The following is a 23,860-nucleotide window of genomic DNA, read 5'->3' as shown; positions in this document are numbered from 1 at the left end:
TATTAATTTCAAAATTTTGTAAATGCGCATTTTTTATATATGTTATTTTATTAATTATTTGCTCTATTTATTAATAATTTTAAATTTGTCTGATGTTTGCTACATTCAAACTCATAAAAAGAACCATATAGTAATAGTAATAGTAATGAAAATAATAATAATAATAAAGCTATGAGTCGGTATTGTTGATGACGATTTGCTAAAAACACGTGCGTAGCGGGTCTTTGTGTCATTGTTATTATAAAATTAATTATTATAATTTTCTAATTTATTTATACTGATACTAATTACTAATACCTGTATTGAGTATATAAATATAAAAAAAGGTATGAGAAAAGTTAGTTTAATTAATAATTTATTAAAATTAAAAAATGTCAATTTCACAATTTTAAAAATTATGTTGAATTTTATAAATTAAATTTACACACCGAGTACTTTTTGAAATTTTAAAATAATTATTTGTAATAACAGACAATTTGTTAATAAAAATTAAAAAGACTGTCAGACGTCTGCTATTTTTGTTCGTATAAATTTTATGATTATCGATGTATCAAAATCGATTGTTAGTAAGGTAAAAGACTCAGTACCAGATCACTCCATGTATTTTTACATCTATATTTACTAAATTTCACTAAATATAGATATACAAATACATGGAGTGATTGGGTACTAGTTCTCTCATCAGGTATTAGGTCTTGTACCTTAGAAGGATTCAAAAAAATTATAATTTAAGTTCTAAAAGTAGCCAATCAGACATGAGTGAAATATTTTCTTCATGTAGTTGTGATTAAAATCTAAATGATGGAGATAAAAATATAATATTGTTCATTCACGGCAACTGTCATCCGATAAATATGTGAATATAATTACTGTTGATATATTTATAATGTAATTAATATGTTTAAGACAATGGAATGGTTACAAAAAAATCGTAATCCACTGGAATTATTCTGTGAAGATGTTGATAAAATATCTACAAAACAAGAAGAATTATCTGATTATCATTATCATGATCAATGTCAAAAAAATATTTACGGCGACAATTGTGAAATGACACCAACAGTTAAAATTTCTAACCCTGTACTGAATTCTGATATAAAAGAAGTTGAAGAAAACTTTGGATTATTAAATATTTTTAAGTCTCCTCCAGATTTTTCTAAATCTAATTCAATTATAAAGTCTAATATTAATAAAAAACTATTAACGAGATCATCAACATTAATAATAGACGATGATGATGAATGCAAAAATAGTAATTGTGAAAAATCATTAAATTCGAGTGATGATCCAGATCCGAGTACATCAACTCCTGAACGTAAAGACCGACCAGAACGTCACAAGTATGTTATTTATAAACAATAATATTATTTGTTAACTTCCCGCTATGAAAATTGAAAATTAAAAAAAAAAAAAAATTATTCCCGCCTAAAAAAAATTCGTTCCAAAAAGATTTCAAAAAAGTTCGACATGTAGAACTAACTTGTAACAGATTAGAACTTCAAGCGGAACTTTTTTTTAACTTTCATAATTTCGATAGAAAAAAAAAAAAGTTTACTAGGACTTTGTATGAGCGAAATTTGAGTTAAAATGAACGTTCTTAAAAAATATTTCTCGAAACGTATTTTTACTACATTTTATCCTCATTCTGTAAAAGATCAAAAACCTCAAATTTGAAACGTGTTATGAATATTTTTTTATGCTTATGGAACTATCGATTTCTAATAGGTACTTTTTTGGAGGACGGGAAAAATGTTGTAAAAATACGTTTTGTGAAATATGTTTTAAAATAGTATATTATACACCTAGGGCAGTAAAGTAAGAAATGTCTCGGCCAACAATTACATGTGATCTGAGGCTTTCTTATTTACTGCCCTGGGTGTGTAATATACTATTTTTTACTCAAAATTCGCTCATGTAATGTCTAGACAAACTTTTTTATACGATCAAAATTACAAAAGTTCTAGTCTGTCTTAAGTTCAAAAGTTCCACATGTCGAACTTTTTTGGAACAATTTTTTTTCATGGGTTGATTTCGCTCTAATTTTCGAAAATTGAATTTTCATCAGATCTTGACGTTTTGAGGTCCTAGGAATCTATTTTGACTTTGTGTAAAATTTTTTTGTCTGACGATATCTTTGGAACAAATAAACTGATTTGAACGCACTTCGCGACAATCGAAAGACCTCACTAAGACTTAAAACTGATTGGATTTTGAAGTCGATCGGTCGAGTAGTTTACAAGTTATACGAAAAATTTAAATAAAAATTTTTTTTTTTTAGTTTTTGCTGGATAATTCGTAAATCGCGCGACCGATTAGTTTCTAAGTTTGGTCAAATCTAAGTCTCAGCAAGCTCTTTCGATTGCAGCAGAGCAGGTGCAAATCGATCGATTTTTATCGAAGATATCCTCGGACAACAATTACTTTTTTTTATCGAAATGTATACATTTTTTCGGTCCAATCGTTTTTTGATCTCGAAGAGCTCAAAAGTTTACCAATTATAACATTTTCCAGCTCTCTGAGCTCGAAAACAGCGGGAAGTTTTGTAGTTGACCCTGTGGGTCAACCGATTTTGAGATTTTTATTATTAACTTTTTATTTATTTTACAAATTCTTTAGATACAAAATGTTTCAACCGCCAAAATTAATAATTAGCGACTCAATTGATGAAGATACTGATATTATTGATGCAATCGAATGTAGTCCAGTACGATCTCCATTTCCATCATCTGATTTTCTGAATGATTCAACTTTGGGATTGGATGATACTCTGCTAGCAACTTCTTTCGATAGTTCACCAAAAGATTCAGCATTCAATCCACGAGAAAATAAATTAATGAATTTACTCGGACGATTTGGTCTTAATCATTTTGCTTTAATATTTATTGAACAAGAAGTAACTTTATTACATTTTTAATCTTTTTTTTATCATATTTATTTTTAAATTAATTAATGTGATTTATTTTATAGGTAGATGTGGATTTATTTCTTACGCTTACTAATGATGATCTAAAGGAAATTGGAATAGATAGAAAAACTGATCGTAATATTATATTATCTGTTATTGAAGAATGTAACAAACGTTATTGTTAATTATTTAACTAATTATTAAAATTTATAATGAGAAGGTATCAGTTTACCTCTATTATTTTTTCGTATGTTATAAATGCTTACTATTCAATTTCTTACTACTCAGTTGCTTACTAAAATTTAGTTTCTACGGTTCTATTGCCTATATAAATATAAAATATATAATTTAATTGGATACAAAAATTACTGCAATTGATATTCAATTGATAACTATTTAACTGTGTACTCAAATCAAAGAAATACCTAATTAATGTCGATAAGTTTCTGATTTATTTGCTGAGAAAATCAAGTACTTGTTGCGAAGAAATGATTAACGTTCACGACCGATCACTTGAGAAAAACAACTCAGCTGATCTAGAAAATATCAGAACCACAGTAGTCTTCATAATAGTAACTGGAAAATTCAGAGTTTTCTAATAGAAATTAGTGGCCTGGTCAGGTTATTTTCTACATCGACTATGAAATTCAGCCCAGTATTTTATGATGGACCAGACGAGTTATACTATTGTGAAGTTGACCGTAGTTCTGATATTTTACAGATCGGCTGAGTTGTTTTTCTTATGTGATCGGTCGTGAACGTTGATCATTTCTTCGCAATAAGTACTTGATTTTCTCAGCAAATAAATCAGAAACTTATCGACATTAATTAGATATTTCTTTGATTTGAGTACACAGTTAAATAGTTATCAATTGCAGTAATTATTGTATGCAATTAAATTATATATTTTATATTTATGTAGGCAATAGAACCTTAGAAAATAAATTTTAGTAAGCAACTGAGCAGTAAACATTTATAATGTTCGAAAAAGTAATGTAGGATTTGATACATTCAACAAAAACAATGTAGGCAATTGATGTCTTCCCATTTATAATTATTGTTATTAAAGTCAGAGTATAAATTAATTTATATTTAAAATATACTTGATAATTTAATCAAGTCTAATTATTATTATTTTTTTGTAATTAAATTGCTTATTAAAAATATAATTAATAATTAAATTTCCATGTATTTATTTATAACCTAAATAATTTATTTATTAATAAAATACGGAAATTATTTTTTTCTAATTTTCATTGGCGGAATAATATTTTCTTCATCTTTTATTTTCGGTTTTTTATCTGTAAAATTTTCAATGGAAACTTTTGTTACTTGATTAGCATTTGATGAAATTTTATTGCGAGTAACAGTTATAGAATTTCTTAAGTTTTTTGGATGTACAAAAGGTGAAAAAATACTTGAAGCTTGTGGTGGTGGTGATTCTGTTGAATCATTAGCAAAAAATTTTGAAGCATTTTTAAAAATGTTAATGTGAGGTTTTTTGTGCGGATTTTGTGGTTGATGAATTTGTTTAATTTTATTAAAATTATCTGAATTTAATGTTTGCGTGCCAAGTCTTTTACCAAGAAGGCTTTTTGTTGGAGACATTGAAGTCGTCAGTTGTCTGTTGCTTTCTATTTTTACTGATTCGGGTACTTGGTACATAATATCAGAACCCGATTCTATACCAGCCGTTGAAGTTGATGGTATATTGAAGTTTTTTAACAAAGTTGGAACAGAAAGTTTACTAGATCCTATCAAATTTTTAGATTCCGGCTGGTTAACTGGAGTTTTTATTTCCACTGAAGCGTTAATAACTTTTTGGACTTGAGTTGAACTTTGATCACTAAATTTATCAGCCGTTTCAACACAAATTTTAGGAATAGTCTGTCTTAAATTAATCATGAATCTCTGAACTATCGCTTCAGTATCTTCGCGCAGAGGAGTCTGATCTATACCATCTCTTACACAAATATCAGGATAAACAAACCGATCATTCGGTTTAAGTGATGGAAACTGAATGTCATAAAATATAATTCCATCAGCTGTTTTTGGTAATCTGTATCCATACTGTATTTAAAAAAATTTATAATTATATATTAATTTTAATTATTTAAATAAATATTAAATTAACTTACCATATTTTTCCAAAAACGTCTCATCTCAATCCAATTACTGTACGGACATGACAATGGAATATTTTTCAATACTCTGAGAACTTTTCCAAGCTTCATACTGCAATTAAATAATTATTCATTTAATTTTTAGTATGAAATATTACGTGATTTTTTAAAAATCTTAATTCTAGTAAAAACATTGCTCACTATCAAAGAATCGTTGAATGTTAGATACACAGAAAAAAAACGTTTCTTGACGCAAAAAATTTTTACTTGCTCTAAGAAATTTTTTGCTTTATGAATTAAAAACTAAAATTTTATTGGGGCGAGAAAAAAATTTTTCTAGTTCTAAGAAAATTTTTGTCTTCATTTTATTATGAAAAATTTTTCTTACGCCAAGAAATCCTTTTTTTCTGTGTAATAATTGTTGTTACTATATTTGTTAACTACAAAATAATATATAAACTATATTTACTAGACTGGGCCAAAAAAAACAACAATTTTTTTTAACGATACTGTGAAAATATCAATCATGATGACCAAAAAAAATTATCATGTAAGTTTAAGCCCTTAATATTAATATTAAGAGGTGTGTCATCGCAATTTTTTTATTTTCTTTTAAAGAGCGGGTTTTTGTTTCATAACTCTCAAACAATAAAGACAAACGAAATTGACTTAAATACATTTCCTGTAGGAAATTGAATGCTCTACAAGAAAAGTTTGATTTAAATTTTTCGTCAGATGAACCGTTTCCTTATAATCATGCCTTAAACATTGCTATGATTTAACAATTTGATTGTTCAACTTTGAAATTTTGTAATTATTGTAAAAATCAGTTTTCGAAAAAAAGCTGATGGATATTCTCAAAGGAAATTAAATGCTCTACAAAAAAAGTGTCTCAACAATTTTTGCTAAGTTCACTCCTTTAAAAGTTATTCAAGGTTTTTAAAGTCGTTTGGACTAACTTCAACCAAGATCGCAAGACCGCAAGATCGTGTATCAAGAAACCTGTGTCAAGATTTGTGTAAGTCTTGCTCACCAGTAACTTACAGCAGGTACTTACGCATGGCTTGCTCAAGATCTGCTCAAGGCTCAAGGTCAATTTTGAGCTTTGAGCAGATCTTGATCAAGCCATGCGCAACTATTTTTAACTATAGTCTTCCTCCAGAATTGAGTTATAATCTGGCACGAATTTCTTGTGTAAGGATTGCACTAGACTTGCAATTTAAATCTGGTCACTAGTATCTGCAGCAAGACATACGTCGAAAAAAACACTATCACCTATCGATCTTGAAAGCAGGCTTGCTCAAGAATTGAAAAAAAATTGTTACGTGGGACTCTTGCACTACCCGAATTTTGTGTTGTTTTCTAACACAAATAGCCTGTGTTAAAAAACCGCAAATTTTATGTGAACTATATTTTTTACTGTGAATAACTACCCGATGTCACTACTAAATTTATTAAATATTTTTTTAATTGAATTATTTATCGAATCTTTTACTCAATGATGTATTTTTATTTTTTTTATAATACTTGAAAAAATCAATATATGCTCAAATATTTTATTAATCTCGTCTAATAATTTTAGACACAGATGAGGCCGAAAATTGTTATCAAAATAATTAAAATTTATGGGGTCATAAGAATATGTTTAATAAATTTTACCCAAAATAATTAACTAGTGTTATTGTACAGTACCTTGGCAATACAGGAACTCTGCTGTTACCAAAAAGAGTTACGTCAATAATTCCATTTGGATCAGCCATAAAATCTGATATAACTGAATGAGGAATACAAAGATCAAAAAGTCTCAATGGGAATAATTTAGCTTTCATAGGATTTACTACAACACAAATTTTATCAATATCTGATCCTTCGGGAGTAATTAAATTAATATCAGCCTGTACAGCTGTGCAATGTTCAGTTTTCTTCCAAAAATCATCACCTTCAAAGTAAAGTGTTGAAACTTTATTCCATTCTGGTGATAAGTAAAAATTAACAGTGTATCTTATGCAGGTGATGTATGCTCGAGCTGTTACTGGCTGTGGTTCTGAAGCCTATAAAAAATATATTTCATACATTTATTTATTCTTTAATAGTGTATTATGTGACAAGGGGTGAAGCAAAACGATTTCAGACCAGGATGAAGTTGGCTGACATCACCCGCAGTCTGAAATCGTGTTTCATCCTGAGTTTCACACTAGATTTTTCATGATTACCTGCATTGGAACTTACAGTGTCAACAGCCAGTCAGAAACAAGTTTATTTAAGACCAATGGTGTGATCAACTATTACACAGTCAGAACTGTCATTTACGTAAATAAAATTAATGGTCTAAAATTACTATTAAACAAATGACAAATCAGAATTCAAATTGCGAAAGCCATCAGCCAGCGGGCAGAAATATTAATTGTTTCTTCTCAAGAGATGAAACACGAATGTTCCTGCCTGCTGACTGAAGGCATTCAGAATTCACGTGTCCCTGATTAAACAACTGAATTCGACCGAATTAAAAATTTTAATTCTGTTATATTCTGTCGAATTCTGCAAAACAGAATTCAACTGAATTGAAAATTTGAATTTGAATTAAACAGAATAAAACCGATTTAAAAATTTTAAATTCTTTTTAATTCAGTTTAATTCGGATTCAGAACCAGAAATTGGAGAATTATTTTCGAATTAATCAGAATTAAACCGAATATAATTGGTGACACGACTGATGATCCGAGGACAATTGATCCGCGACAATTGATCCTTGCGACGATTGATCCGTCGATAAAATGCGTGTAACATGAAAAATTACGTCCTTTTTTGACTAATTTGTGTGTGAGTATATTTTTTATGTTACACGCACACAAAATCAGTGAAAAAAGGGCGTAATTTTTCATGTTACACGCATTTTATCGACGGATCAATCGTCGCAAGGATCAATTGTCGCGGATCAATTGTCCTCGGATCATTTGTTACGTAACCAATATAATTATTTAAATTCGTTTTAATTTGGACAAATTCTGGTTTTCTTGCCGAATTAGATAGAATTCATTTTTAAGTTAGATACCGAATTAACAGAATTTATCTGAATTTAATCAGGGGTTTGCTAATATTCATTCGCGGCATTGGACTGAAATTAGCTTCTTTCGACTGGCTGTAGAGACACTGAAACTTGAAGTTTCGATGCTGGGTATCATGAAAAATTATTGTTATCAATAAAGTAATTAATTTATCAAAGATATTAATAATTTACATGGAGATTTAATTTTTTGATGGTTGCAGTTAAAGACTCGCTTCTATAAAACTCATTTGTTACAATAATATAGAAAGATTTTTCGTTTCTAGGAATGGGAGATCCAATTATAAAATCATCTTTCAGCAAGTAAATCATCAATCTGTAAATATAATAAAATAATTTTAAGATTAAATTAAATAATTAATCTATAATTTTGTTTGGTGTTTTTAAAAATTTTTTTTTGACATCAGTAAGTTGTTGATAATTTTTATTTAATTAACATGAAATAAACTATTAGCAACCTGCAGTTCTTACGTGACTGTCCGTGTGTCACTATTAAATTTATCAAATGTATTTTTAACCGAATTTTTTTATCTAATCATTTACTCATACGTTCAAATTTTTTTTTATTGTTGTCTAGTTCTCTTTAACGTATTTTTTGTTTATTTATTTTTTTTAAAGTATCTCAAAAACGCTGACAGATAAAAAAAAAATTGATTAAATTTTTAGAGTTTACCAAAGAATATTGCCGGTAATTAATACAAATAAATACAATACATAAATAGCATTCAAAAATTTAGATGTTAATAATTTCAAAATATGATTATTAGAAAAAAAAACTAATCAAAAACAAATGAACATCTTTTCGCCCGAATTTTAAACATATATAGAAATACTCCGAGAAATTACGATATCGAACTACCCACGTAGGACATTTGGGTTTGTGACATCTAGGGTAGAGGTACCATTTGTGGCCACTGCTCCATTTTTGGACATTTGATACTTTATTTTAATTAATGAAAAAGTGTAAAATAAAATTGCCATTTTAACAGCGGGTTAAAAGTATCTTTGAACACATTTTAAAAATTAATTTTGTCGTTGTGTCTTTTACAAATAATTTTATTAAAATTTTTCAAGTGTCCAAAACTGGCCTTAAAGTGGCCAAAAACTGTACCTCAAGAAGATAAAAAAAAACTACAAATAATGGTAAAATAAGTCATCTCAACGATTTTTTAAATTAAAATGACTTTCTCAAGTAGCACAGAGACAACTTTAAGATGTCATAAAGACGTCTTTTAAAAGGACAAGACAAATTTTCTCTTGTCTCAAAACCAAGTGTTTTTTATATAAATAAATATACAGATGTTGGTCCCCTATGACGCCTAAGCCATAGGAGATTTGTGTTTTTTTTCCGTCTTAAAAAAATCATTTCAATTAAAAAATCGTTCAGATGAATTATTTGTAATTTACTTTTTGTCGTCACTTGTGTCAAGTCTTTTAAGCAGATATCTTTCCAGTGACATAAATTTCTAATTATTTTGCCGACATATTGGTGCCTTATCGATAATTCAAGGAACAATCTCAAAACTGCTATCTTGTAGATTTCACAAAGCCAGATGTACTATTTGGGTTCCTAGGACGGAAAAAAGAAGAAAAATTTCCTATGACTCTTAGAACCAACATCTGTACGTCTTATTTATATAAAAAAAAAACGGCTTTATGATCTATAAGGTGTATAAGAAATTTTGAGTCTGTTTTTTGACCTATTGATAAGACACCAAAATCTTGACAGCGATTAGAAATTTATATCACCAAAAAAATATCTGTTTAAAAGACTTGACACAAGTGACGCCGAAAAGTATATTACTAATAAGTCATCTAAACAAAGTTTTAATTGAAATGACGTTTTTATTATGACTCCTAGGACCAACATCTGTATATCTTCATTATATTAAAAAAAAACTTGGCTTTGAGACAAAAAAAAATTTGTCTTGTTCTTTCAAAATATATCTTTTTGACATCTTAATGTTGTCTTTATGCTACTTGGACTAATTATTACATAAAAACATTTGAAACCGGAGAAAGGTACAAATTCAAGTCAAGACCTTCCCAAGGATTCCAAATTTTACTACAATAACTAATTTTCTCCTATAAATATGATGGACAAAATTTTCCTTATTCTCTTCATAATATAAATAATTAAGTTTTTTTTTTATGACAATAAAGTTAGCGGACAATTTTTAAAACTTAGAAATCATAAATTAAAATTTTTATAAAATAAAAATAAAAAAATGCATCTTCAGACAATTCAAAATTCAGTACATGCATTTCTTAAAATTTTATTATTTTAATTATTTAATTTTTTTGTATGTAATTAAAAAATTGCCGTATGTCTGCTACATTTACACTCATGTATTTTTTTTTTATTAATTAAAAGGATTAAAGAAATTATATTGATCAGTACCTGCATTTTAATTTTTGCCAATGCCAAGATGATTTAGCGGATGATAAACATTTAACATCATTGCAATCTACACTACATACTACACAGCACAGTGATCTCCTGGCAATTATCGGAATTACAAATTCATTTTTATTCATTTTTCAATAATTTTGTTATTAATAATATTTACTACAAGTAATGGAGTAAGTATTAAAAATATGTAATCAATCAATTAGATTGGAATTTTAATTGAAATCTTGTGTTAATGAAACGTGTCACTTCGAGAGTAATGCGAATAAAACTGACGTGTCAGATTTTTGTAAATATTTTAAAAGTTGCATTTGTGAAAACAATATAATTTTATCGGTCGTTTAAATAAGAATGGAACTCTATTGGTCAGTTTAAACATTACTTGAATCCTATTGGTTCCTTATTCATCAATCAACAAAAATTAAATAAACTGTTTTTTATTTTTTCCACGAATAATATTGAGTTTGAAGTTGGCGCGCTTTATTTAAAATAAGTTAAAAAAAACTTGTTTTGTTTTTATTTAATAACTTTATGATTTTTAAAAATAAAAGTCATATGTGTGTTGAATTTTCTTAGATTATCATTATTATTCATATTAATTTATCATCTATTAATTTAAGACTTTTATAAAAATTTTAGTTTATTTATGATCCTGGAGTTATCAGGCAATTAAAAATTTTTGGATTTTTATTTAAGATATCAATTACATAAAAAAAAAAAAAAAAAAATATGCACATGTAGAAAATTGAAAAAGCTACAGATGCAATTTTTTGAAATATTTTTTTTTTAATTCATCGCTTTGGAAAAAAAAATCCAAAAGTCATTAGACGTCAGCTAATTTTAGTATCATGTTTAGTTAATTGTTTTTGAGTTTCTTTTATACTTTTTAAAAAAATTTGGGATACAATTACAACATATTTGATCAATCGTCTCGTGAAAAACTATTAGATAATCTCTTTTATAATTTTTTTGTTTTATGTAATTATAATTATTCAGTTAGAACACAAAAATTTGAATTTACTTTGCCGCTACTTAGAAAATAAAAAATTATTTTTCTCTTTCTGACATTAAAATTATTATATATTTTTTTACAATAATTATATTCAACATTCAGTTAAAGTGGTAAAGAAAAATTTATTTTACAAACTATAAATTTTTTACAATAAAAAAAAAACAGGATTATTATACATGTAATTGTTATGACAATTGGTTTATTTATTTATAAAACAAATAAATACAGTCTAAAAATTAAATTATGTATCTATTTTTCCGACAATCTCGAACCATTGTCTCAAAGCGTCACTCAGAATTCCCGGCAATGAATTTATGTTACGAAGTATCATATAAAATTTAAATGGAAAACTATCCATATAAGGTAGTAATTGAACTCCTCCTCCTTCTTTTGCAGGCAAAGGTATCACTTTTGTAATGTCCAACACAGAATCCTGAAATAATAAATTTACAATAATTATTATCAATTAAAATCACTATTATAATATATTTTATAACATCTGCTCTGAAATTTGAACTTTCGATGCTTATTTAGCCAGGCGAGACAAAATATTTTATGAGTGTGAATCTCGCAGATGTAAAACAATTTATAAATTTCAAATAAATTAATTAAGTATGAGTGTGAATGTAACTGACAAGTGGGAACTTTTTAAATTTTTGAATAAAAAAAAAAATAGAGCTAGAAAACAAATTTTTTTTAAATACGTAAGATAACAGTACCAAATATTGACGTCGCTCCATTTTATATGACCAGGTACTTAAAAACTCTAAAAAATTCTTAAATTGTTGAATTTAATTCATGAAAAATATGCAGTTATAAATTATTAATTTTTCATCAATTAAATTTAATATTTTTTGAATTTTTAACGATATTTTAGTACCTGGTCATTAACTAGAGCTCGGTCAATATTTGGTACTGTTACCCTATTTAAATCAATGAAAACTCAGTACGCGCATTTTTTTAAATTTCATTATTTTAATTTATTTATTTTAAATTTTTAAATTGTCTCATGTCTGCTACATTCACACTCATTTAATTACGGATTCATTAATATTCATTCTACTTACATTTTCTTTATTTATTTAAAAATTTTTAAAAATTGCCAATTGTCAGGTACATTATTTTACTCATGTGAATGTCGCAGATGTGAGACAATTTATAAATTTTGAATAAATTAACTAATTAATTGAAATAATGAAATTGAAAAAAATACGCGTACTGATTTTTAAATTATTTGAATATGCATTTTTTAATTTTTATTCTATTTAAATTTTATTCAACTTCATTCTCACTCATGATCTTTTAAGGTTAATGCCGTGACAAACTGTGACGTACGCTTAAATTGCGAATTTAATAAACTAGTGGAATGAAAGCGGCTTATTTGATTCCTGGAGATCAAAAAAGATTTGGATTTCAGCCCGTTAAAGTTAAAATTCATATTTATTCAAACCTTATCGGCAGTCAATTGTTTGTCACAATCTTCAGACTTTCCAATTATAGTTTAAATTTTAAATGTTTAACCTCCTCAGTCCCGAGACATAATTTTGTTTGCTATTTGAATAATTTTTTATAAGTATATTTATAGACCTTTTAAGAAACAAAGAAACATATCTCATGTTTTTTCTAATTTATAGTTTTTAAAGCCATCTATTTTAAAGCTGTAGCAATAATTATTTTTATGGTTCAGCAAACAGCGGCTAGTTGTCAATGCTGCAAAATTATCCCCTATACGGGACGTCAGGATCGAGGAGGCTAAATTTATAGCTCTAATTTATAGCTTTAATTTATGAGTAAATAAAATTACTCTTGATTGGAATTCATGATTTAAATCTACACCAATAGCTTCTCACATCATTAACCTGAAATCAACTTATTCCGACTGGCATCAAACATTGAAAATTTAAACTTTAAGTTCGAGCAGATGTTATGAAAAATATAATGAGTGAGATAGGATGAAACATAAATGCAGGCATGGGTGTTTTCAGGACTTGCTTTTTTCTCAGACAGACAACTTCACTCTGGTCTGTATTCATATTATTTCATTCCTTGTCACTCAATATATTATTATTAGTATATTACACACCTAGGGAGGAAATTAAGACATTCTAACCCACGTGTGCAATTACCTGCCCGAGCCGAAGACGAGGATGGCAAACACGCGGATTGGAAGGTGAAAATTTTTTCACCATAACTGCCCGGAAGCTTAGATTCCTGCTCTGTTTAAAAGGAAGAAAGTCGTACTTTTTCTATCACGAAGAAACAGTTGGTAAAAATTAGCGCATGCGCCATTTTCCCCACAAACAGAGGCAAAAATTTAAACTTTCAGGTGCAGGTCTGATGAAAAATCGTATACACACCACAAAGAAAGGTATGACGTTCCAATCCACGTGTTTGATACCCTCGCCTTCGGCTTGATAAGGAATTACACGCGGACTTGAATGTTCTGCTTCCTCCCTTGATGTGTAATATATTATTATCAAATAATAGAATAAAACTTACTCTTTTCTCTGGTGTCTCAATGATTATATAAACCAAGAAGATATTAGCAAGTTGAGCTCTCCTTACAGCAAGATTAACACTGTTTTCTTGTTCATTGATACGCCCATCAGAGAGTATAATAAGAAGCTTAGCGCTATCAGTCGAACTTCTCTGTTCTTCAAACATATCAACAGCATCATTTATCATTTTAACAATTTTAGTTTTCTTCTGTTCAAAATTCATTTCTTCAATAAGTCTCGATCCACTTTCTTCATTAAATGGTTTACCCAATGGATGAAGAATTTCAACCTTTTCTCCAAAACTAATAACACCAAGATCTCCAACTTCAAGATACTCCATAGCTTTGCTGATCAATGAAATCGATTCAAATGTTAACTCATGAGATAAATTATCTTTCATACTACTGCTGTCATCTAATGCCAATAAAATTTGATAATTTCTCTTCGATGGTTTCGTTCGTCTTAACCAAATTTTATCTTTTCTAAATTGACTTGCAATATAAGGAATTATTTTCCTCATATTTATTCTTTTACCAGTACGATAATCACCTCTCAGTCTAGTCGCTTGAGTTGGCTCAAGTACCAGCCGTAATTTTTCTGATAAATCTCTTGCTGCTGTTTCCATTCGCGAGCTAACGTTATTCCACATAGTTAACGCTTGTTCAGAAGATGGTTTATAAATCCATCGACTGACACATTTTTCTTCTTCAGCATTTTCTTCTTGCGTTAAATCAATAGTATCATCTTCTTTTAAATTTGTGTAAAAAGCCGATTCAACTTCCTGTGCTACAGTAATTGTCGGTACAATATCACCTTCAACGTCAAGTTTTGTTTCCATATTACAAGTTTCTTCTACATTATTCTTCGAACTAGATTTAGCCTTATCTTTATCAGTCTTTGGAGTCGGCTCAGCATCCATTTTTTTAATATCTTCCTCAATGATTTCTTCTTTATCATCATGCATATCAACATCCATCAGTTCTTCATCGCGTGTATCTGGTTCTTCTTCATTATCCGCAATAGTCTGCTTCTTGGCCTGTTCTTCAGTAGCAGCATCAGTTGCGTAGTCATCAAATTTTTCTGTATTTTTTACATGTTGGCACATATCTATGTCACCGTTATCTTTATTTTCAGCAGCTCCAGTATCATCTTCATCATTTCCTAATTCTTCTCGAGTGTTAATGATCTTTTGTTTCTTCTTGTTCGGCTGTGCTTTATCAATTAAAGCCCGATTCTCATCACTCTCTCCAGGATTTTTTCTTTTTTCTCTAGACTTTTGTTCTTCTTGCTGCTGCTGGACGGCCGTATTCTTCTCCGCAGTACTTCCGAAATGTCCTTCATTTTGTTCATTAGATTGCGCTTGACCAGTTCCTTTATCATTGCCATCATCTTGGCTGTTTTCTTCCACAGGAGCTGTATCTTTTCTACTCTCCTGATTCGGATCATTAGCAACTTTATCACGAGATCCGACTTTATTTTCAAGCTGATCAGCGGTGTCAGTTTCTTTGCTACCATCATCGGTACTAGGTACCGCTCTTTCTCCTTTTTCTTCTTCATTTTCTTTATCCGGTTGATCTCCTTCTTCATTTTTTTCTTCTCCTTTATCCGGAACTTGTTGATCAGAAGCCTCAGGTTCTTCAGGTTCTTTAGAATCTAGGTCTTTCATCTCAGTATCTTCAGTTGCCGGACCACCTTCTTCATCACTACTATCATCACCCAAATTTTCATCAGCATTCTTGTTCGTTTCCTGATTATCAGCTTCAGTATCATCATTTTCAGGCGGTACAGTTTCTTTCATCGCGTCAATATCAAATGGATTTTCTCCAGCTTCATCTTTATCTTCTTTGGCCTCATCTTCACCATCCAAATTTAAATCATCTGGAAGATCCATTGGCTCTGGTTCAGGTTGAGGATTATGTTTGCCATGATATGGATCTATCTGATCATCATTAATATCAGGCTCATTCATTTCATTAATTTCTGGTTTATCTTTATCTTCTTTTTCTTCTTCGCCATTATTGTCATCTTTTTTATCTTCACCCTGATGCTTTGATTCATCTCGAGCACCCAGTTCTTTTTCACCAGCTTGTTCACCTTTTCCCTGTTCGTCGGTATCATCAACCTGTTCTTCAGTATCCGATTCATCAGTATCATCACCCCAAATATCATCAGTCATCTGATCCGCTCCTGTTTCAGTTTCACCCATTTCTTTATCCAAATCATTATCATCATTCTCATCATCACTGTTCTCTTGGTCGTTATCATTTTTATCTAAGTCTTGTAATTTACCATCAAAATTATCACTCATTTCAATGCCTTTATCTTCTTCCTTGCAATCACCATCATCTTCATTCTTTTCTTCTTCATCAGCTGGTCTCGCTTCTTCCAACTGATCCTCTGATTCTATTTTGTCAGAAACATCTTTTTTACCTTCACCATCACCCAGTCCCATACCATCTTTACTTTTACTGTCTTCACCACCATTAGCATCAGCTTCATTGTCGTCTAAATTTTTCGGTACACAAAATCCATTTGCTGATAAATTTAAAAAAAATTTAAGTTGTAAATACAAAAGTTTGCATGTTACCCGAAAAGCTGCGACTTGTTCTGTCAAATAAAATTGGGTAAATAAAATATATTGATTTAGTAAAGGCAGACATGTCAATAAACATGAATTATAGTATGAAGTATAAAGTGGATTTAATTCTTCTGCAATGTAAATAATACTTTCTAATTGTTGATTTATTTTTTCAATCTCCAAATTTTTAATATCTTTTTCCAGAGATTCAATTAAATGTTTACGTAATCCGTTTTTATCTAAAAGTGAATCTTCATTTTCTTCTTCTTTATCATCATCATTTTTATTTTCGCAAGTTATATCGTTAGATGACACATCACTTTGTGATACTTCTTCATTAGTTTTTATAACCCGTAAAATAATTTCTACAAGACACTTTATTTTATTTCTTATGTCTTGTATGGCAGAGTCATTTTTCATTCCCGGATCACTTTCAAATTTTTTTATTACACTGAATTTATCAATCCACTGATTAGATCGATCCATAAGAAATTTAATAGTCGCTAAAAGTGGGTGATATTTATCTTTTTCACTACCAAACATTTCTCCAAGTGTCGTTATAATTTTATTTATTTTCAAAATATTTTTACAACTATTTTCTAATGATTTAAAATGACCATGAGTTCTTATGAAAGTTGCCACAGATGTATTAGAAAATAATTTACTGTGATCAGTAGATAGAGTACTGATTGATTTAATTGCGTCTTTAATTAAAACACTCGCGGATTCCCAAGTTTGATCCCCTTTTGTCGCGTTAATTAACGGAAGATCAGATGATTCCAAGACAATTACCTGGTCATTTATTCCAAGATTATCTCGAGGGCAAGCTTGTAAATAAATTTCAATCTGCTCTAATCCGATTGATAAGCACGCCAGTAAATCATTTAATTCATTAGCGCACTGAGCTATATCATGATGACGCGGAAGGCTTAAATTTTTGTTATCAATATTTGATAAACTTGAAACTTGTTGTCTCAATGCTGCATAAATATTTATAGATCTGCCTAGAATTATTTTTTGCTTGTGAGCTTTAGTTATAATATTAACTGAATAACCTTTGCACTGATCCATGTTCATAGGACCCAAGTCTGTTTGAGTTTTTGTAAGTGTGCTAATTAGCGCATTTAATTTAATACATGACTGGTAATAATAGTGCTCACTTCCATCCCAATGAGTTAACATTTGCTTATCAGATTTTCCCAAACTTTCAAGTCTCTCGAGAGTCCTTGAAATATCCAACGGTGGTACAGTAAAATCTTGAACTTGATCTGGTGAATTTCTCCAATCTGCTAGACCTCTTCTATAAGAAAATCCAAAGTTCTTCAGAGTATCAAAATAATCTTTGAGGGCTTTCTTTTTAGTTTGCAGAATACTTTTGGCATGAGATTTTTGTTTTTCAATAGTCAATTTCTCATTTACTTTCATATTTTTTAATTCTGTTGCATAAGTAACAAATTCTTCAATTCTTTGCTCGAGTTCGATACGCAATCCAGGATAAACTGATGACAGAATAGTATTCCGGCAGGAGTTTTTCATTTCATTAAAATGTTTTATGATATCCGCTCTTAGTCCTTTGGATTTAACAGGATAAATTTCATCGAATTTATTCTCAGATACAATAAAATCTTCGGGATTTATTGAGTAATAACGAATTTTATGACGATCCCATTCATCTTTATCGTCTTCAGATGATTCACTTGATGATCTAAATGTTAAATATTTACCAACACTTTCTTTTAAAACAGTTTCGTACTTTTTAATGCAATCGAGTAATTTTCTATGAACTTTTTTCACTAATTCTTCTACGGTCCAACGGTCAATGTTCGTTCTATTAGCAATCGTTACTTGATCTTTTATTTCTTTTCCTACAGTTGTTTTTAACTGACTTATTTTTTTATCAACATCATCTGTAAATTTATTATAATAATTATATATATTCCAAAATATAGACAGCAATTCATCTCTTTCAACACTCGGCTCTAAATAAAATACGTGAGAGTGGAATGTTAATAATAAATCAAGCCGAGCTTTGAACTCAACAAGGGAAGACTGAGTCATAAAAATCTCCAATAATTTAATTAATTTTTTAGCTGTTACTATTTCATTGTCATCGCAAGATTTTTCAATCACTTCCTGTGGAATTTCTGTGCTTAATGAAGTTTTATTGACATAAGATTCGATAATAGAATAAATAAAAAACCACCATTTAGATGCTTTGGCTTCAGATCTTTTAAATGCAGAGTCCAAACAATCTTTCCAGCAACCGAGTTCAAGACGTCGCCAAATTTTTATTTGTTTCTCCAATGAAAATGAATATTCTGCTAAGCGATCGCCTTTACGAGCGGCCGTTTCTTTCCACTCGCGTGTTTTGATCAGAAGAATTTCAAGTCCCGTTAAAAATCTCGATACAGGTGACGTTATTGGGAAGTTATTTATTCTGGTAATAATCATTTTTATTGACTGCAGTGTCGGATGTTCCGGCCAGTCTATCAAATAATTTTCAACAACTTCCGTTAAACCATCGAGAATTTCTACGCATTGTTTTACTTCTTCGATGTTACTGCTCTTGTAAAAGTCATAAGTTTTTTCATGACTTTTATTTAAATTATTATTCTCACCAAGACTTGTGGCCAATGTTATTGATGACAGTAAATTCAAACTGACGTGTAGTTTTTTCGACAAGTCTGCAGATAAAGATTTTTCAAGCTCCGGTCGGAGTAATCCGAAAGTATGATACCTTTGAAGTAATGGGTCTATATAATCACGAGTTGGTAATTCAATAAAATTGTAATGTTTTAGCCATGGAGCGGAAGTAAATGATTTAACTATTCGCGAATGAATTTTATAGACTTGTTCCAAATCATCGGTAGTTATCAAGTTACCACATGATTTTATTGTTTCAACTGAACCTTTTAAATTTTGTTGAGCTTCAAGTGTATTTAAATTTTTAATGTCATCAAAGTCTTTACTTGCTGGGAACAATTCCTGTAATTGTTTGTTCATTTCTTCATCATCGGTCAATGTTTCGCAATGTATACTAACGTTCCCTTTATACAAACTCTGTGATTCCGCTGCTGCTTTTTCCTCTTCCAACTGTTGTTTTTTCCACACTAAACAAATTTGCGAAAGTAATTCATTCATTTTATTCCACAGAGGCTTTGTCAGTTGTTTTGTCAGAGTTATGTGATTATAAAGTTCGACTAAACAATTTTTTAACATACGAAAGACTTCAAAGTATGATTTGGATTTATCAATAAATTTAATAATAAATTCTTTGCTATTTTTCGATGTATGCAAGTCTATTAATTTAAGTAAATTTTCTTGGTCATTACCAATAGTAGGAAATCTTACTAAATTATACAGATAATCTTGCGCTGATAATTTATTTTCTGTCAGACAGACACTTGTTTTTTCACGTGAAATTAAACGATTTGTTTGGTCAATTAAAATATTTGCGCCGTGGATTATTTTACTTAATCCATTGATAATAGGGGATACAAGCTCACGATAATATGCCATGAAATTTTTATCTAATGATTGATAAAATATTTTCCATGTATTTTTTTTATTTATTAAAATATTAACTGCTGTTAATAATTCATCAGAATCATATTCGCTACCGCTGATTATTTTATTTTCTGTTAATTTGTATAAATTTTCACAAGTTTTTATAATATTTTCAGCCGTGCCAATGTCGTCTCTAAAACGAGTTACTTTTTTAGCCAAATCAACAAACCGCACATCTGATGATCGATAACCTGTTGATTTCTTTAATTCTCCCTGTACGTCATACAATATATCGATACATTTATTGGCACTTGCAATACGAGAAGAATCACCTCCATGTGCTATCCAACCATCGTCATCAAATAAATAACAATCCAATTTATTTGCGTATATTAAATTTTCAAGATCTTCAATGTCATCATTTATATATTTAAGTTTTAATTCTGTTTTTAATACCGGATCTATAAAACCTAAATGACTGAATATAAAATATTTATGAAATCCTAAATATATCCATGCAATTCCTCTATCGATACCTTCTGTACTGTAATTGCAATCAGTTGTTAAATTATTTATAATTGATTTCAATTTATCAATCGGATTTTTGTAACACTCATTATAAAAATCTCCAGTCAATTTGTCTTGATTAATTACTTTACTATTTTTCATCAATTTATTTATATCCCAAGTTTGTTCTATTTTATCAATCGCTGTCAGATAAACGTCAGCGTAATCGATAAAGGCTTTACGATCATTTAAACTTAAATTGTATTCATTGGAATTAAAAGTTATACTATTACGCCAGAGTATACTATTTATTGTATTGATTTGTTTTATATGGGAATTATAAAATCCAATTGCCGCAGTCGATACTACCAAATTTTCTTTGCTATCTTGAGATAAAAGAATGTCAGATATTGCATTTATTAGAACTGGATCATCATCAGAATAATTAAATTTACAATTCGATTCGATTAATTCGTCGGGTTTTGAGTCTTCTTCAAATACGCTCTTCAAATAATTAACAAAATTTGAATGGTCGTAAGTATCACGAGTTCTATATTGAGTAAGATATCTAAATAATTCTGGTAATAAACGTTCGCAATTCTCTCGCTCAATATTTTTATTTAACAGAGTCGCTAATACTGCTATTAAATTTGTTGGTACACAAGATAAATTCAAAAATTTGTTTACTATTTCTGAGTTATTGATATTTATGTCACTACTCAATTTTTCATTTAACTGACAGTGTAATTTATGAGCAAACATAATAAAAGTGTACTCGTAAATGGGCCATAATTTGATATTTGATGACATTTCTATTAAAGTTTTACTTGAATAAGTTGATAAAATTATTTCCATTACTTCTTTTATATTAAATCTGTTTGATAATTTATATTTATTTAAAAATATATCAACACTAGACATTACGTCAGCTGTCATGTCTTCATTAAATTCATCATTTAAAATATTTTCCCATAATTTTTCAAATTTACGTCTTATTGTTTTGGTTTCTTCTAATTGGATGAATACTAAATTTAATTGGTAATTAAATTCATTATTTTTAGGCAAAAATAAATCATTAGAATAATAATCAAGTTGTTTGTAATTTTTGATAATTAATTCAGACGTAAAAGGACGAAGAATATTCAATTGTTCTTTAATTTTTTTAGTTAATTTTTTAAACGATTGTTGCTCGCGCAGATAATCATCAAATTTGACCATAAATTCTTTGAGAGTTTCAATAGTTTTTTTGTCTTCATTTGTAGCCAGTGAATTATTTGATTCTTCGAATGTTTTAGTTAATAATTTTCTCAGCCAACGGTAATGGACTTTTAGTAACATTTCCGTATGGTCGCTTTCAATTCTTTCATTTACGCGGTGTAATTTATTTATAAATGTCAATTTTCCTTGCTCGTAAAACCGACGGAACCATTGGAGATCTTGTCTTATTTCAATGTACTTGATATTATTACTGCAATCACACAAATTTTTCAAGTAATTATTTATCCATTGGTTTACTAGAGTAACAAAAGGTGAAAAAAATGTCGCAATCGGTGCCACACTATCGTCATGTTCATTATTTCCGCATACTCTGTCTGAATATTTTTCTAATGTTATTATATTTTTATCATCAGTTACAGATAATTTTTGTGGATATTTAACATCCATTGTCTTCAAGTAAAGTCTTATTGATAATAATTGGGCATTATTTTGATCAGACTCAATAATATTATTCGATATACATCGATACCAAGGTAATGAATCCGGTAAATTATTTTTATTATCAAAAATTTCTTCCGTTATTTCTTCAATTTTAGATTTTATCGATACGATAAAATTATCGGATGGTAAATCATCAAGTTTTTTTTGTAACCATGCGCTTCTTAGTCTTAAATCTTTAACTGAAGATTTTTCAAAGAACATCAGAAGTAAATATGGAATTATTTTTTTAATATCAATGACAATTAAATTTTTATTGTCTTCTGGATCAAGATATTTATTGAGAAACTCAGTAGTAGACGAGTCTTGATATTTATTAATTAATGACAATAACAATGTCGCTTGTTGATTTATTATTGTCAACTTGACATTATCTTGGAGGTCACGTACATTCAAGGTAATTGCGCTTAAATCAATTATTGATGGATGATTATTTTGAATGTCATTTTGATCAATAATATTATTTATAATTGATAACAAATGATTTTTAATCTTTGAATGGTAAATGTATCGCGATTTTATATAAACGTCGATACAAGCTCTTGTGAATGCTTTTTTTACGGAAAATCCTCTTAATATTTGCTGAGTAATCAGAAAGACTGAGTGCAGCAGTTGAATAGTGCTGAGTTTATCTGACAGAAGCTTTTGACTCAATATCTCCCGATTAATGTTCAACATCGCCTCTTGATGATTATTTCGTGTCAGACCTATATCGAACATCAATGACTTTATGTCAAGCTCATTTTCACTTTTATATCCCTTGTGACCAAGTAAAAATATTTCAACGCCTCTATTTCTCATTGCTCTGTAAAATAATAAATATTATTTATGATTAATAAAAAAAAAAAAAAAGGAAATAAAAAATAAATGCATGATAATAAAATATGTTAGATAGTACATCGTTAAAATTTATAAATGTTAATATTTCGATGATAAAATATTTTTTTTTATCTTTAATTTTGCGCTGTAAATATTTTTATTTGGATTGTAAAAGGTAAGATCGAAATATTCACGAGGACATAAATAAAAATAGACAGTAGTGATGAGTATTTTAAATTTTAAAGTGAGTTTATAAATAAAATAAAAATAATAATGCGATGAAAATAACAAACTTGAATTATAAATTTTTATTAATTATTTAATTATTTTTTTATTGTTTTTTTATAACTGTCATAAAGACGAGAAAAATAATTTAAGATTGTAATAAAAAAATGTTAAATACGACCTGACGACTGCCTCAATTTAATTAATAAAAAAAAAAAAAATATTGGGAAATCTAAAAGTGCACACGTCAATCACTCAGGATAATAATTATTATTTTATTAATACTTTGATTATATTATAATTTTTCTTTTCATTATTAATTTTTATTAAACTTTAAACTTACTGATTTTATTTTTTATTTTTAGTTTTTTCTTTCAGTTTTATTATTATTATTAAAAATTTTTTTAAATTCTCTGACTTTGTTTTTTTTATGTCAATTTTTCTTTTTTACTCCTACTGTCACACTAGTGATGCTGCCAGTAGTTAGTGGAGGAAA

General features: G+C 28.8%; 3 protein-coding genes across 4 annotated transcripts in view; 1 reads left to right on the top strand and 2 right to left on the bottom strand.

Annotated features, from left to right (window-relative positions):
- Positions 1 to 165: 165 nt before the first annotated feature.
- LOC130668721 (uncharacterized) lies at positions 166 to 3,108 on the top strand. 2 transcript variants are annotated; one of them, XM_057471145.1, is made up of 4 exons: positions 166 to 326; positions 907 to 1,340; positions 2,617 to 2,893; positions 2,968 to 3,108. In XM_057471145.1, exons 2-4 carry the CDS (start codon positions 910 to 912, stop codon positions 3,088 to 3,090), a joined length of 831 nt encoding a protein of 276 aa, XP_057327128.1. In that variant the 5' UTR covers positions 166 to 326; positions 907 to 909; the 3' UTR covers positions 3,091 to 3,108. The 2 variants fall into 2 exon arrangements, with proteins under 2 accessions (XP_057327128.1, XP_057327119.1); XM_057471136.1 differs by having other exon boundaries at positions 171 to 337.
- A 977-nt stretch (positions 3,109 to 4,085) lies between these two features.
- LOC130668695 (uncharacterized protein C18orf63-like) lies at positions 4,086 to 10,753 on the bottom strand. Its single transcript, XM_057471094.1, has 5 exons — positions 10,494 to 10,753; positions 8,267 to 8,408; positions 6,721 to 7,079; positions 5,044 to 5,140; positions 4,086 to 4,975 (listed from the first exon to the last, which is right to left on the bottom strand). Exons 1-5 carry the CDS (start codon positions 10,628 to 10,630, stop codon positions 4,142 to 4,144), a joined length of 1,569 nt encoding a protein of 522 aa, XP_057327077.1. The 5' UTR covers positions 10,631 to 10,753; the 3' UTR covers positions 4,086 to 4,141.
- An 871-nt stretch (positions 10,754 to 11,624) lies between these two features.
- Positions 11,625 to 23,860, bottom strand: part of LOC130678222 (midasin) — a 93,150-nt gene continuing 80,914 nt past the window's right edge. The window contains exons 9-10 of the mRNA XM_057485314.1: positions 14,014 to 23,125; positions 11,625 to 11,947 (exon numbers count right to left, since the gene is read on the bottom strand). Coding sequence (XP_057341297.1) covers positions 11,756 to 11,947; positions 14,014 to 23,125 — 9,304 coding nt within the window. The 3' untranslated portion in view covers positions 11,625 to 11,755. The remainder of the gene's footprint in view (positions 11,948 to 14,013; positions 23,126 to 23,860) is intronic.

Source organism: Microplitis mediator, chromosome 1, assembly GCF_029852145.1.
Source record: "Microplitis mediator isolate UGA2020A chromosome 1, iyMicMedi2.1, whole genome shotgun sequence".
NCBI lineage: Eukaryota > Metazoa > Arthropoda > Insecta > Hymenoptera > Braconidae > Microplitis > Microplitis mediator.
This window is presented reverse-complemented; position numbering and strand designations above follow the sequence as displayed.